This window comes from Leopardus geoffroyi, chromosome E2, assembly GCF_018350155.1.
Source record: "Leopardus geoffroyi isolate Oge1 chromosome E2, O.geoffroyi_Oge1_pat1.0, whole genome shotgun sequence".
Taxonomy (NCBI): Eukaryota; Metazoa; Chordata; class Mammalia; order Carnivora; family Felidae; genus Leopardus; species Leopardus geoffroyi.
The window spans coordinates 60,684,243-60,697,858 of NC_059335.1; the positions used below are offsets into that span (position 1 = coordinate 60,684,243).

General features: G+C 56.0%; 1 protein-coding gene across 2 annotated transcripts in view; it reads left to right on the top strand.

Moving 5' to 3' along the window:
• Nucleotides 1–13,616, top strand: part of ZC3H18 (zinc finger CCCH-type containing 18) — a 58,740-nt gene that overhangs the window by 26,588 nt on the left and 18,536 nt on the right. For both annotated transcript variants that reach the window (XM_045439971.1, XM_045439970.1), the window contains 5 exons: nt 2,175–2,323; nt 2,647–2,739; nt 3,457–3,614; nt 8,273–8,390; nt 9,271–9,539. In XM_045439971.1, the coding sequence (XP_045295927.1) occupies nt 2,175–2,323; nt 2,647–2,739; nt 3,457–3,614; nt 8,273–8,390; nt 9,271–9,539 (787 nt within the window). The remainder of the gene's footprint in view (nt 1–2,174; nt 2,324–2,646; nt 2,740–3,456; nt 3,615–8,272; nt 8,391–9,270; nt 9,540–13,616) is intronic.

Here is a 13,616-nt window from a genome sequence, read left to right on the forward strand (position 1 = left end):
ATAGCATTTGGAATTCTTTATTTCGATACAGGACTGCATAGTCTGTTTTCTTTAAACCTCTCTGAGACTCTGGGATTTTGAGCCCCCTGTAGTATAATATTTCCCAAACTCTGACTTCTGTGTGAATTTTAGGGGCGCCTGGGTGGCTGGCTCAGTCAGTTGAGCGTCCGACTTCGGCTCAGGTCGTGATCTCACGGTTCGTGAGTTGAAGCCCCATGTCGGGCTCTGTGCTGACAGCTCGGAGCCTGGAGCCTGCTTCCGATCCTGTGTCTCCCTCTTTCTCTGCCCCTAACCCACTCGCATTCTGTCTCTGTCTCTCTCAAAAATAAAAATAAACATTAAAAAAAAAAATTAAGAATTTTAAATGGGCAGCCCGGGCGGCTCGGTCGGTTAAACGTCTGACTTTGGCTCATGTCATGGTCTCGAGGTTCGTGAGTTCAGGATCCACCTCAGGCTCTGTGCTGTCAGTGAAGAGCCTGCTTCAGACCCTCTGTCCCCGTCTCTCTGCCCCTCCCCCCACTCATGCTTGCGCACACATGCATGCTCGCTCGCTCTCAAAAATATTTTAAAAAACAATTTTAAAAGTCATTTTCACATTTCCAGAGAAGTAATTTTAAGCATACTTTATTTCGCATTTAACTCAGATCAATTCGTTAGTAAGTTTTAATGCAAGTTAAAATATTCATGATGTTTAAAAGGTAAACGTAGCTTTTTTCTGAATACCAAACAATTAGTTCTCTGTAATTTGTACGAGGAAAACTATGTTTTGTCAACAGAAACATTTAAATGGAGCATCACATTTAGGAGTGAATATACGGGGGGCGCCTGGGTGGCTCTGTCAGTTAAGCATCTGATTCTTGAGTTCCGCTCAGGTCATGATCTCACGGTCTGTGGGATCGAGCCCCATGTCCCGCTCTGTGCTGACGGTGTGGAACTCTGCTTGGGATTCTCTCCCTCTCTCTCTCAAAATAAGTAAACGTTTTTAAAAAGTGAATGTATATTAAAAGATGGTTTAAATTTTAACTACGTGTGAACCTGTTGAAAACATTTTTAAATCACTTAGGTATTGTATGCTATATTTATTTTTGAGCTTGTGTGGATACTACCTGTTCAAAAAATTACATTTTTATTTATTTTTAAAATTTTTCAACATCCTCTTTATACCCAACATGGGGCTCGAACTCATGACCTTGAGATCAAGAGTTGCATGCTCCACTAACTAAGCCAGCCAGGTGCCCCCCAAAATTAATATTTTAAAAACTGATTCACTTACTGGTTAAATTGAAACGTGGGCTTCTTGCCTTCTGCTCTGGAAAATCAGGCAGTTTCCTTGAACGATATTGGTGTTCTGTCACCAAATAATTCTAAAAGATATTTTTTATAAGCACCCAGATTATTAGGGTTGTCTATGTGTTTTCTCGTTAATACATTTTTTAAGTCCAGAAATGTCCTGAAATGGTATGTGACGCTTTGGTGGGAGAAACACAGACGTCCAGAGCTGGTACAGACACCTGGAGACTGACTGGCAGAATTCTGGAAGCATCCTTCGATGCTTCTCTGTGATGGCTGTTTCAGTATGCGTGGTTTTTTGAGTCCGAATAAATCAGGGTCCTCCTTGCATACCTCTGAGCCTTTCTGGGGGTGCAGTGTCGTCCGAGCAGGAAACCCAGGGTCGCCTGTGATTGGGAAGCTCTCGGACTTTTTCTATTTTTAGGGGGAAATGAACTACTCACACAGTCACTTAGGAACAGGGGCCACGTTTCCTCCCCCACATAACCTCAGTCCCTTTCGGGAGCACTCAGGAAGTGCTGCTCTCAGGAAGCTCCTTAGCCCGGGGCCTGGTCCGGGCCTGCCTGCCAGGAACCGCGCACGCGCGCGCGTGCGTGAAGGTGGAGGCACGGGGCGGGGGGTCTTTGCTGTGCTCGGTTCAGGCGTGAAGGGTGAGCCCAGGCAGCCCAACTCTGAGCCCGACCCCGCCACCACCGCTGCCTGCTCCGGGCCCGTTCGGACTCGGGTTCACACGGCCTGTGGGGTGGCGAGGGCGCCCTGTGTGGCACCGCACGGGCCCCCGGTGAAGCTGCCGCTCCTGGAGCCGCTGTGGGCAAAGCGGGCAGGAAGCTGGCCTCGTGTGCTCCGATTGGCTCCCCTTTCTGACCTGGCTTTTGTCTCCACAGGGAACTGCACGTGGGGAATGAACTGTAGGTTTATACACCCCGGAGTCAACGACAAGGGCAACTATTCCTTAATCACCAAAGCCGAACCTTTCCCGCCTAATGGTGCCCCACCTCTTGGACCTCACCCGCTGATGCCCGCCAACCCCTGGGTGCGTGAACGCCTCTCTTTCTTTTGTTGCTAACGGACGGGACAGCTAAGCTCTCCGAACCTTCTGCTTACAGCCCATCGGTACACCTTGTGTAAAAGGCACTTCGGTGGCGTCACGGTCACTGGGTCGCCTTCCAGATGCTTCCGTGTCTCCGTGAGGAGGCAACCCTAGGCTCAGGGCAGCAGGTCAGGGGCCGCACTGAGGCTTGGAGTGCCAGGGGCGTGCGGCCGATAACCTTCTAGCTGGTGTCCTTGCTCCCGTCTCTTTGTAGATTTTGAAGTTTTGCTTGCTTTCTCAACTTTTCCCTTCTTGTTTCTTAATAGGGTGGGCCCGTAGTTGATGAAATTTTGCCTCCACCCCCTCCAGAGCCCCCCACGGAGAGTGCCTGGGAACGAGGACTCCGGCACGCGAAGGAGGTAACTGGAGGGCCTGAGGAAAATTCTTGAGCATGAGTAGCGTTGCTTCGATCCAGAGACGGTGACTGGAAACTCAGTGAAGTCTCTGAAGTGAGGGAGCGGTTTCCTAAGAGTTAAGAGAGCTCCGTCAGTCTGTCCGAGGCCCAGGCGCGCTGTCTTCCCGTGGCTCGGGTGGCGTCACACCGCACCCCGGCTGGTGCTGCGGCCCCCGGCCTCCTGGAGCCGTGGCCCGTGCGTGTGCAGGCCCGTCCCTTCCCGAGACGGCCGCTGTCCCCGCCCGTGCCCTCCCTCCAGGCTGTCCCGTGGCCCTGGCCGTCAGGCTTGTGGTCTGTCGCCACCAGACCTGCTTTCCAGGCCCTCACTTCACTTTCTCTCCAGTGAGGTGACAGGATAAAAATGAAACCATTCCCCTGCCTGGCTGAGCACGGAGCCCGCCCCCCACCCCCCCAGCCCTGGAACCGCTTTCTCTCCATGCTTGGGCCCCGTCACGAGCGAGTATCTGGGGCTCCCTGGCTCAGGAGGTGGCCGGCTCTGTTACACCTTTCCAGAAGGCGAGCCAGCTCCGTGGCACCATGTGGCGGGCCCGTCCTGCTGGTGCAGAGATGGTGTGCCTGGGCCTGGAGTCCCTCGGCCGCTCCCGCTGCCCTGGCTGGGGCGCCGTGGGGCCGCCTTCCCTGACAGCGACTAGCGTTGACTTCTTCCTTCTTACGACGGTAGGTTTTAAAAAAAGCAACCATTCGAAAAGAACAGGAGCCCGATTTTGAAGAGAAAAGGTTTACGGTGACCATCGGCGAAGACGAACGGGAGTTTGACAAGGAAAATGAAGTTTTCCGGGATTGGAATTACCGCATCACGAGGGATGTCCGAGAGACAGCGTAAGGAACCATCCCTCCTTCCCTTCTGAGGGACAGTGAAGCTGTCCCCAGCCGCGGGAGCCTCGCGCTCTTCCCTCAGGCCTCGGGGGGCCGTGCCTCCCTCTCCCCGTCCTCGGCTCGGAATGGCCTTCCCGAGATCGTGTCAGAAGCTCTGCAGGGGCTTTCCTGGGTTTTCTGCGCCGTGAAGGAAACGCCCCGGCTCTGGCAGGGCCGGGGGCCCGGGGAGGGCTCACCTCTGTGTGGCTTCCTCTGAGCTCTGCGTTTCTAGAGCTCTGCTCCGAACCCCTGGAGCCCCAGCGGTCTGCCTCTTCCCACCCTCCTCCCGCTCTCCCAGCGGCCAGGAAAACCCATGAAATTGTCACCAGAGTCCAGGAACTCGGCAGGTGTGACACTTTTCGTCGTAAATGGCCTTGTTCCTTCTCCGACACGTCCTGTTACTGGTCTGGTAGAGAAGTGCATGCGGTTGAAAGGCTTCGGGGCTCTCACAACATCCCCCCGCACCTCTTCCCGGGGGACAGTCGGCTTTGTCGTGCTCCCCTTGGAGGGGCAGACGCAGGCAGCTCTCCCCTGAGCAGCCACCGCAGCGTGGGCTCGGGTCACCGCGATCGGAGCCGGCTCTGGCGCCCAGGCAGCATCATAGCAGCGCTCCGCTCGGCCACACCTGCCGTGGGAGAGCATGCTCGCTGGGGTCTGGCCGCGGTGGCGGTGGCGGTGGGTGCAGAGAAGGGGTTCGCGGACGGGGCTTGCCTTTCAGGGTTCCGCCGGCCAGGCTGCTACTTGAAGCTCGAGGCTCGTGTTCCACATCGTGCACCCTGACCCCGGCTCTCTGCCTGCAGAGAAGGACGGGGGCGGGGGGGGGGGGGGCCTGTGCTCCACGCTATTGTCAGGGGACAGCTCAGAGTTTGCAGCGTAGAGATTTGAAGCTGTGGTTCGGACTCGTGTGTTTTCTGATTCTGGGTGTGGAGGCCTGTCAGATCCCGGACGGGAGTGTGGCAGTTGGGACTCTGTCTGCCAGCTCCCACGGCTCCCTTCGGGTCCTGAGGCCTCACGCTTTTCTTGGGGAAAGCGCAGGTGAGGCTCCCGTCCCGCCGGGCTCAAGGGGCAGGCGGACAGTCCCAGGGGCCGGGGTGACCGGCACAGAGGGTGTGCTCTCTGAGCGTGCTCGCTCTGAACGCTGGGCGAAGAGGCTCCGAACCTTGACACTCGGCCTCCCGGCCGCTGCTGGAGCGGGGGGGGCCTGGAGCGTGTGCCCGCAGGGGAGCCGGCCGGCGGGTGCGGCTCTGCAGGGCGCACGCGGGCCTCGGCCGAACCGGCGGCTGTGCCCTGGGCCTGCCCCGCATGTGGTGCCGGCGGGTGCCGCGCTCCCTCTGCCGAGGGTCCGTGGTGCGGGACCTCGCGCCTCTGAAGCCTCCGAGGACGGCCCTCGGAGCCAAGTTTTCACTCACGTTTGGTTTTTCAACGTCACTGCCCTAGAATTAACCGGGGGCTTCTGTGACACCCCTGTGTCGGGCCCCACCGGACCTCATCAGCCAGGGCCTCTGGGAACAGGGCCCCTGTGGCGAGTGTGGGTGAGAAGGCACCTCTGCCCTGTGAGTCAGGGTCCGCTAAACACAGGAGACCCCCTGGCTATTTTCATTTCATGTAAAGACTGTGCAAACAGAAGGCAGCGGCAGCTGTAGGAAGTCGGGGGGGGGGGGGGGCAGTTGGAAGTTCACACCGAGAAGCTGGAGGCCGGGCTGGGACTCAGGCCGCTGAGGAGGGGAGCGCTGGCCGGCTGTGCCGGCTCCCCTGTGGTGGGCGAGGAGGCCGGGGTGCCAGAGTCCTGCGGGCGGCAACGGGCAGAGGCCAGGACAGAGAGACCCTTCTGCCCCCGGGGCCCGGCCAGCCCCTGCGGCACCCGTCGTGGGCCAGCCTCGCGCGGGGCAGTCGGGAGAACAGGGTGCTCTCGGCAGAGGGTGTGGGGGGCTCAGTCAGATACCAAGCGGACAGCTTAAAAGCAGTTCAGGGCCGTTGATGTAAAACTCAGAACCACCAGCCGTGCTGGTGTTCCCTGCCCGGGACCCCGGGGCACAGCAAGCTCTGTGCCCAGGTGCTCTCCACCCGGCGACGCGGCAGGCCTGTGCGCCGGGTCCCCACGTGCGCCAGGTGAGGGAAGGTGGGGAAGAGGGAAGAGGGAAGGTGGGGAAGGGCGTGAGGGACTGGCAGCACCACCAGGGGCCGGCCAGGGTGTCCAGGGAAGGTGGGGCCCCGCTGGCTAACTAACAAGCCTTCTGGGCGATCCTCGTGCCCACCCACTGAGGTTTGAGAGCCGTGGACTTCAGTTCGGGGGCCCGGGCCCCCACCTGACGTCAGGGGCGGCGTGGTCAAGCTCTGGCAGCGTGGAGCTGGGCTCTCTGTTGTGGAACCAGTGGGGAAGGGTGCCCGCTCAGGAGCTCCTGAGGAAGTAGCCTGAGACAGTACGAAGCACAGGAAAACCGGTGTTTTCTTTATGCCATTTTTGGGAATTAACTTGTTTAGCAGGATCACTTAGTAAAGGTAGTGCTTTTCAGATGCCAGCCACCTTGTGGGACCTCATGCCCACAAGGTATTAAGAAATGTCACCCTGGGGGGTGGGGCGTTGGGGGCTCAGTTGGTTACGTGTCCAACTGCGGCTCAGGTCGTGATCTCGCCGTTCCTGAGTTCGAGCCCCGCGTCGGGCTCTGTGCTGACAGCTCAGAGCCTGGAGCCTGCCTCAGAGTCTGTGTCTCCCTCTCTCTCTGCCCCTCTTCCCCCCTGAAAAACAAAATGATTAAAAAAAAGAAAGAAATGTCACCCTGGAGTTCCCAGCCAGCTCAGTCAGTGCAAGTGCGACTCCTGACCTCAGGGCCACGAGTTCAAGTCCCGTGACTCCGATGTCATCTCTGTGCAGGAGGCTGGGGCGCGGTTAATGCAAGAACAGGCACTGAGCCCACAAAGGCGCCCTGACCGTTCCCTCCTTCACGTAGGGACCCTGGTGGCGGTGTCCTAAGACTCCAGGCCGTCCCACGGGAGAGAGGCCGTTCGTTACACGTTGCTTACCCGGTTTTCCAGAAACGAATTTGTCGGCACGGCCCTCCTTTGAGAGAGCACGCACCCTCACATCCGTTTGGGAAGGTGTTTCTCCCAGGGCCTGGGTTGGCCGGGAATGGTGCTGGGGCCGGGGGGGCCACGTTCTCTCTTGCTGTCGAGCAGCGGGCTGGGCCGCGGCAGGCCTCCGCAGCTGCTGACTGCTGTCTTACACGCGACCTGAGTGGTGGGCACTTACGCGCTTTGGAAGATGTCTGGCCACTTGGAGTGAAAGAGAGCTGTGTCCTCCAGCAGAGCCGGCCTCGGGTGAGTCAGTCTGCCGGGGTCCTGGCCCAGGCGGGGCAGACACCTCCCAGAAGGCAGCCCGCTGGAAGCCATCAGGCGACCCGGGAGCTCGGCCTGGCAGCCTCTCGAGGTTGTGGGCACGTTGGTTTCCCCCATCAGCTTACTCACAGGGGAGAGTTGGTCTGGAGCCAGGAAATCCCCGAAAGAATGCCTGTCTGTTGCCGGACTTACGTCAGGGTCCAGGGCACCCCCAGGGCAGGTCCTCTGGGTCAGTGGATAAGGTGGGATCTCCTTCCCTTCCTCCCCATGGTCAGTGGCTGTCCCTTCCCCATTGAGTACAAGTCTGCCTTGGCCCCTCGGGAGGCTCCTTTATCCTACATGCGGGGGTCTGTCCCTGGACCGTTTGTTTCTTCGTGAGAAAGGCAGGCGTGCAGTGTTGTGTTGTCTCAGGGTGTGTCTTTCTTGGCTGGGATTGCACGTCTCTGCCTGCCTGTGCATCCGGGGACCGGTTGTCGGGCTCCATATAGAAGCCCACCGGGGTTTTTACTGGGATTGCCCTCCATTTGCGAATTGACGGAGAGAGCTGACTTCTGGGCAGCGTCCAGTCCTGGCTGAAGACCAGAACCATGGTCTCGTGTGTCCACACGTCCTCCTTGTCTTTGAGGAGCACATTAAAGCTTTTCTCAGATAGCTTCTGCTCAGTTCTGGTTAAACGCACGCTGTTCCTCGGTGTTTCTTCTTTCTTGCCGCTGTAAAAGAGGGTTTCTCTGCTCCTTGTCCGGAGCGGTCATCTGTGCGCGTGGAGGCATCGGTCTCATGCTTCCCTGGGCCCTCTGGCTTCCTGGATCGGCTTTACCGTGCCTCCGGTTCTAGGTCTGGTGCCATTTCACTTGCGGGCGTGGGTCCTCTTCCTCCTCGCCCAGCCTCTGCCACGCCCGTGGATGGCCATGGAGGCCGTGGCCACCTTGCCTTTGCCCGGTCTTACAGAAATGCCCCTGTTCCCATCAGTAAGACGCTGGCTTGAGTTCCAACGTATGTGTGTGAGTTAAGTCTCGTTAGGAAGTGTCGTCTCCAGCTCCCTGCGGTGTTTGTCATCGGAGGTGCGATCCTCTGTGGTTCTTCTCTTCAGGTCTGCCATTATGTGTGGTGTGTTCACGAATTTCCTCCTTCTGACTCATCCTCAGGTTCCTGGAATAAATCCCACTGAGTCATAGCGTATTTTATTTTCTTAATGTGGTGTCGGATTCTGTTTGCTAACGTTTTGTGTAATATTTTTGCCTTAATATTCGTAAGTGATAAGATTTGCCTCTCACTCGCTCGTTTTTCAGACTGGAGCCTTACGCAGATCCGTACTACGACTATGAAATCGAGCGCTTCTGGCGTGGCGGGCAGTACGAGAACTTCCGGGTGCAGTACACGGAGACGGAGCCGTACCACAATTACCGGGTGAGTGTGACGGTCGTGCACGTCTCCCCGCGCTGGTCCGTTTCTTAAGATTACCCCCTTTTTCATCTATGGGACTTCTTGTGGTTTTAGTAGCACGGGCAGAGTGTACCAATTTCAAGTCGAGACTGACTGTTCGTGGAGAAACAGTTCGGATCCACAGGTTAAGTTGGTGGTGGTTTCCTTTAGTTGATCTGTGCCCTTGCTCTGGGTTTGTTGAAAACTAGGTTTGCCGACTGGATCATTGATACAGCTCTGCATGGGACTGTGTTCTGCCCTCCTGAGTGTGTTACTCCCTCAGGTTCCCTAGCGGTACCATTTATAACTATGCTGTCCTCACCCGTGTCCTCACCCACTTTAGTGACCCCCCCCCCCGCCCCCAGCTGTGCCTTGCTGGCCTGGAGGGTGGGCCCGGGCTGTGGGGGTACAGGTGCGGCCTGCCAGGCAGGGTCTCCCTGAAGATAGAAGTGACTTGTCGGAGCTGCTTTCCACCGCCTCTGTCCCCCACCACGTCCGAGGCTGCGGCCAGTGGCAGGGCAGGGGCGCACCTCATTACCTCACAGGCCACTTGAAACCCAAAACCCGTGTCCGTGCTGTGATTTGGGCTTTGTCCCATTTTAACTTTGAACATTAGAGCAGACGGATGGAGGAGACCTGAGCGATAATTCCGGAAGGCGCTCGAGGCCTTTGCCTCGGAAAGCAGGGGCACGTGCCCCGCGCTGTCCCCGCCCCTGGAAGGAGGGGGGGGCGGCCCCGGCGACTGGCGGACCGGGTAGCGGTGCCTGGAGGCCTGGAGGACGACCTGGGGAACAGAGCCGGCGCGGGAGATGGCCCCCCGCAGCCTGCCCGCCGGCCGCCGCCCAGCGCGTGTCTTTGGCTTCAGGACCGGGAGCGCGAGCGCGAGCGCGAGAACCGGCAGCGGGAGCGCGAGCGCGAGCGCGAGCGGGACCGAGAGCGGGAGCGCCGGCAGCGGGAGCGCGAGCGCGAGCGGGAGCGGGAGCGCGACAAGGAGCGGCAGCGGAGGAAGGAGGAGTGGGAGAGGGAGCGAGCCAAGCGCGACGAGAAGGACCGCCAGCACCGAGACCGCGACCGCGAGAAGGAGCGCGAGAAGGAGAAGGAGAAGCCGAAGCCCCGCTCCCCGCAGCCGCCCAGGTAGGTCGTGGGCCCCTGGGCTCCGGGAGGCCTGGCCCCCCGGTGGGGTCCCCGGAGAGGAGGGGGCGCGCCCGCCGGCCACAGCCCCAGAATCCTCGCTGGAGAAAGGTCGGTGTGTCGGGATGAGTGGGTGCCGGCCGTCCCGGAACGTGTGTGTCCCGGCGGGCTCGCACCCCAGCGCACCCCGTCACCACCCTGTGTCGGGAAAGCTCTGAATTCCCGGTCGCGCCGCTTTGGCACGGCGCCAGGGAGGTCGCTTCTCCGGCGGCCGGAGCGCCGGACCTCGAGCCCCCCGCCGTGGAGGGCCGGCCTCCCCCTCGCGCGTCCTCTGTCTTCCGGGTGGCGGCTGCGGTTTTGTGCCGGTCGCGGGAGCTGCCGGGGTGGTGGCCGGGCGGGCAGTGAGGACGTGCCCTCCCGGTTCAGGGTCCGCGCGTGCGTCTTTGAGGACCAGGGCAGACACGTGGTCCCCAGGAGAAGATCCCGGAGCTGGAGGGGGCTTTGTCTGTGTCTGTGTTGACAGCCTAACGGGAGGGAATCCACACACCCCGCAGTGCCTCTGCTTAAAGTGTACAGAATGTTGTAAGCTTGCAGAATATTCAGAACGGTGGCCCCGCCACAACTTTAAGGCCCTTTTGTGCCTCAAAAAGAAACCTCATGCCCATCAACAGTCGCCCCTCATTATCCCCAAACGCCCCCCGGCTCCTGGCAGACACGGGTGTGCTTATTCTGGACATAGAGCGTGCGGTCTTTTGTGACTGGCTCCTTCCGCCCAGCGTGATCTCTGAAGCGCATCCGCAGTGTGGTCGTGTCAGTGCCTCTGCGGCTGAAGACGACGCCGTCGTGGGGACCACGGACAACACTGCGTTTACCCGTCCTGTCCTGTCAGTGTACCTTTCGGTCGTTTCTCCCTTTGGCTGTCATGAATACGAGCGTCGTGTCCAAGCGTTTTTGCAGAAGTGGTTTTCGTTTCCCTCGAGTATACGCCTAGGAGTGCAATTGCTGGGTCACGTGATAGCTGTGTTCGGCCTTCTGGGGAGTTTCTGGAATCTTCCAAAGTGGCTGCACCATGGTACATTCCCATCGGAAATGTGTGAGGGTTCTACTTTTCTCCACATTATCTGCTTTTGCCCTTTTTTTTTTTTTTTTTTTTTTTTTATCGTCGCCATCCACTGGGTGTGAAACGGTAGCTCGTCACAGCTTGGTTTAGGTCTTCTGGTAACTAATGACCTGTTTAGTGATTGAAAGCCATTTTAGTCATGAAAACGCTGGGCCTCTTTTCATGTGCTTCTTGGTATATGCTCTTGGGAGAAATGTCTATCCAGATCTTTTGCCCATCTTTTAATTAGGCCGTCTTATTGAGTTGGAGGAGTTCCTCACGTTCTAGGTACAGACCCCTTGTCAGACACCTGACTTGCACGTGTGCTCCCCCATTCTGCGGTTGGTGGTTTTGCTTTCTTGATGACATCAGCCTTTTTCTTAATTTATTTTATTTTTTTAGCAGGAGCCTTTTATTTTATATTTTTTCCAGTTTTACTGAACTATAGTTGACATGTAACATTGTATACGCTTAAAGCGTACAATGTGATGACTGGATACATGCACGTGTTGCAGAATTGTTGCCACAATGAAGTTGGTTAACAGCAATATTGTTTCCCATAATTCCCTCACGTGTGTGGTGAGAACATCCCAGAAGTGTCTCGGCATCTCAGGTACACGGATACACGATACGGTATTTCAACCATGGGCCCACCGCGGTACCCTAGATCCCCAGCACCGACTCGTCTCACGACTGGAAATTTGTACCACGTGACCAACATCTTGCCATTTCCTCCACACCCTTCTCCCGTCTGTTTCTAGATGTTTGGTTCTTTTCGATTCTCCATGTAAGTTAGGAATATACAGTAAGAAGTCTTTTTTTGCCTGACTTCACCGAGCGTAATTTCTCAGGGTCCGTCCACGTTCTCGCAAATGGCAGGATGTCCCTCTTCCTCGCGGCTGAATGACCGTCCATGGCATGGCTCCACCACACCTTCTTCATCCGTCAGTGGACGCTCAGCTGGTTTCCGTGTCCTCCCTTCGAGAAGGAAGCTGCGGTGAACACGGGAGTGTGGACGTCTCTTCTGTTTGCGTTTCGTTTGGATGTTTACCCAGAAGTGGTTGCTGGATCGTGTGGTAGTTCTATGTTCAACTTTTTGAGGACCCTCCATACTGTTTTCCACAGCGGCCACACCCGTTTGCATTCCCGCCGACAGTGCACGAGGGGTCCCTTTCCCCACCCTCACTGACACCTGTTACCAGTTGTGCTTTTGATGACAGCCTTTTAAGAGGTGGGACGTGATACCTCATTTTGGGTTTGATTTGCCGTTGCCTGGTGATGAGTGATGTTGAGTGCCTTCTCACGTTCCTGTTGGCCATCTGGATGTCTTCTTTTGGAGAATGTCTAGTCAGGCAGTTGCCCATTTTTAAATTGGATTCTTTGGTTTTTGCCATTGAGTTGTAGGAGTTCCTTACATATTTTGGATATCAATCCCTCACCTGATAAATGGCTTGCAAATATTTTTTTCGCGCTCTTGTAGGCTGTCCTTTCACTTTGTTGATGATTTACTTTGCTTTGTGGAAGCTTTTTAGCCGGTGTGGTCCCACTGTTTATATTTGGTCTTGTTGCCCGTGGTGTGGGTGAGACTCACATCGAGGAGCTTTATTGTCGTGTTTCCAACTGGGAGCTTCTGGATTTCGCATCTTTAATCCATTTGGAATTATTTTTGTGTGCAGTGTAAGACGGGGGTCCACTTCTTTCTGTATATGGCTGTCCGGTTTTTCCAGCATGGTTTATTGGAGAGACCATCTTTTCTCCTTTGTGTGTTCTTACGTCCTTTGTTGTAATTGACCATATATGCATGGATTGACTTCTGGGCTCTCCATTCTGTCCCATTGATCTGTGTCTGGTGTTTGTTTGTTTGTCTGCCTTAAGTGGTCTCTGTGCCCATCGTGGGGCTTGAACTCACGACCCCGATTGCACGCTCCACCGTCTGAGCCAGCCAGGGGCCCTGATATGTGTCTGTTGTTATGCCAATACCATACAGTTTTGGTTACTAAAGCTTTGTGATACGGTTTGAAATCAGGAAGCGAGATTCTTGATCCAGCTTTGTTCTTGTTCAAGATTGCTTTGGCTGTTTGGGGTCTTTTGTGGTTCCGTACAATTGTTTTTTCTATTTCTGGTGAGCAATGCCCTTGGAGTTTTGATAGGGATTCCAGTCTGTACTTGGCTTTGGGGAGTGTGGACATTTCTTCTGCATCGGCTCTTGGGATCCGTGAACGCGGAATAGGTTTCCGTTAACTGTGGAGTCTTGGATTTCTTTCGTTGGTTTCGTACAATTGTCAGGATACAGTGCTTTCACCTCCTTGGCTACATTTATTCCTGAGTATTTTATTTTATTTTATTTATTTTTTTTTTTCAACGTTTATTTATTTTTGGGACAGAGAGAGACAGAGCACGAACGGGGGAGGGGCAGAGAGAGGGAGACACAGAATCGGAAACAGGCTCCAGGCTCCGAGCCATCAGGCCAGAGCCCGACGCGGGGCTCGAACTCACGGACCGCGAGATCGTGACCTGGCTGAAGTCGGACACTTAACCGACTGCGCCACCCAGGCGCCCCCTGAGTATTTTATTTTTGATGCAGTTGTAAATGGGATTATTTTCTTTGTTTTTGTTGTTGTTGTTGTTGTTGTTGTTGTTCACGTTGTTACTGTATAAAAATGCAACAGATTTTTGTATGTTGAATTTGTGTCCTTTGTACCGAATTCATTTACTAGTGACAGTTCCTTGGTGGGGGAAGCTGAGCTCTTCTTGTAGATCTCGTCCCCTGTGTCAGCGCAGCTGTGTTTCTGACAACGAGCATCAGGACCGTAGTCTTTGGTTTCACGGTCAACTCTGGCCGCAGCAGGACAGTCCGTGTGAGCACCAGCCTTGACTGTTCCCATCCTCCAGATGGCGGTGAATTGCCCTCACTAAATTTGCTGTATTTTTTCATACTTTCCTAACATTGGGCAAAGCGATGTTTCGACAGAATGTTCAGA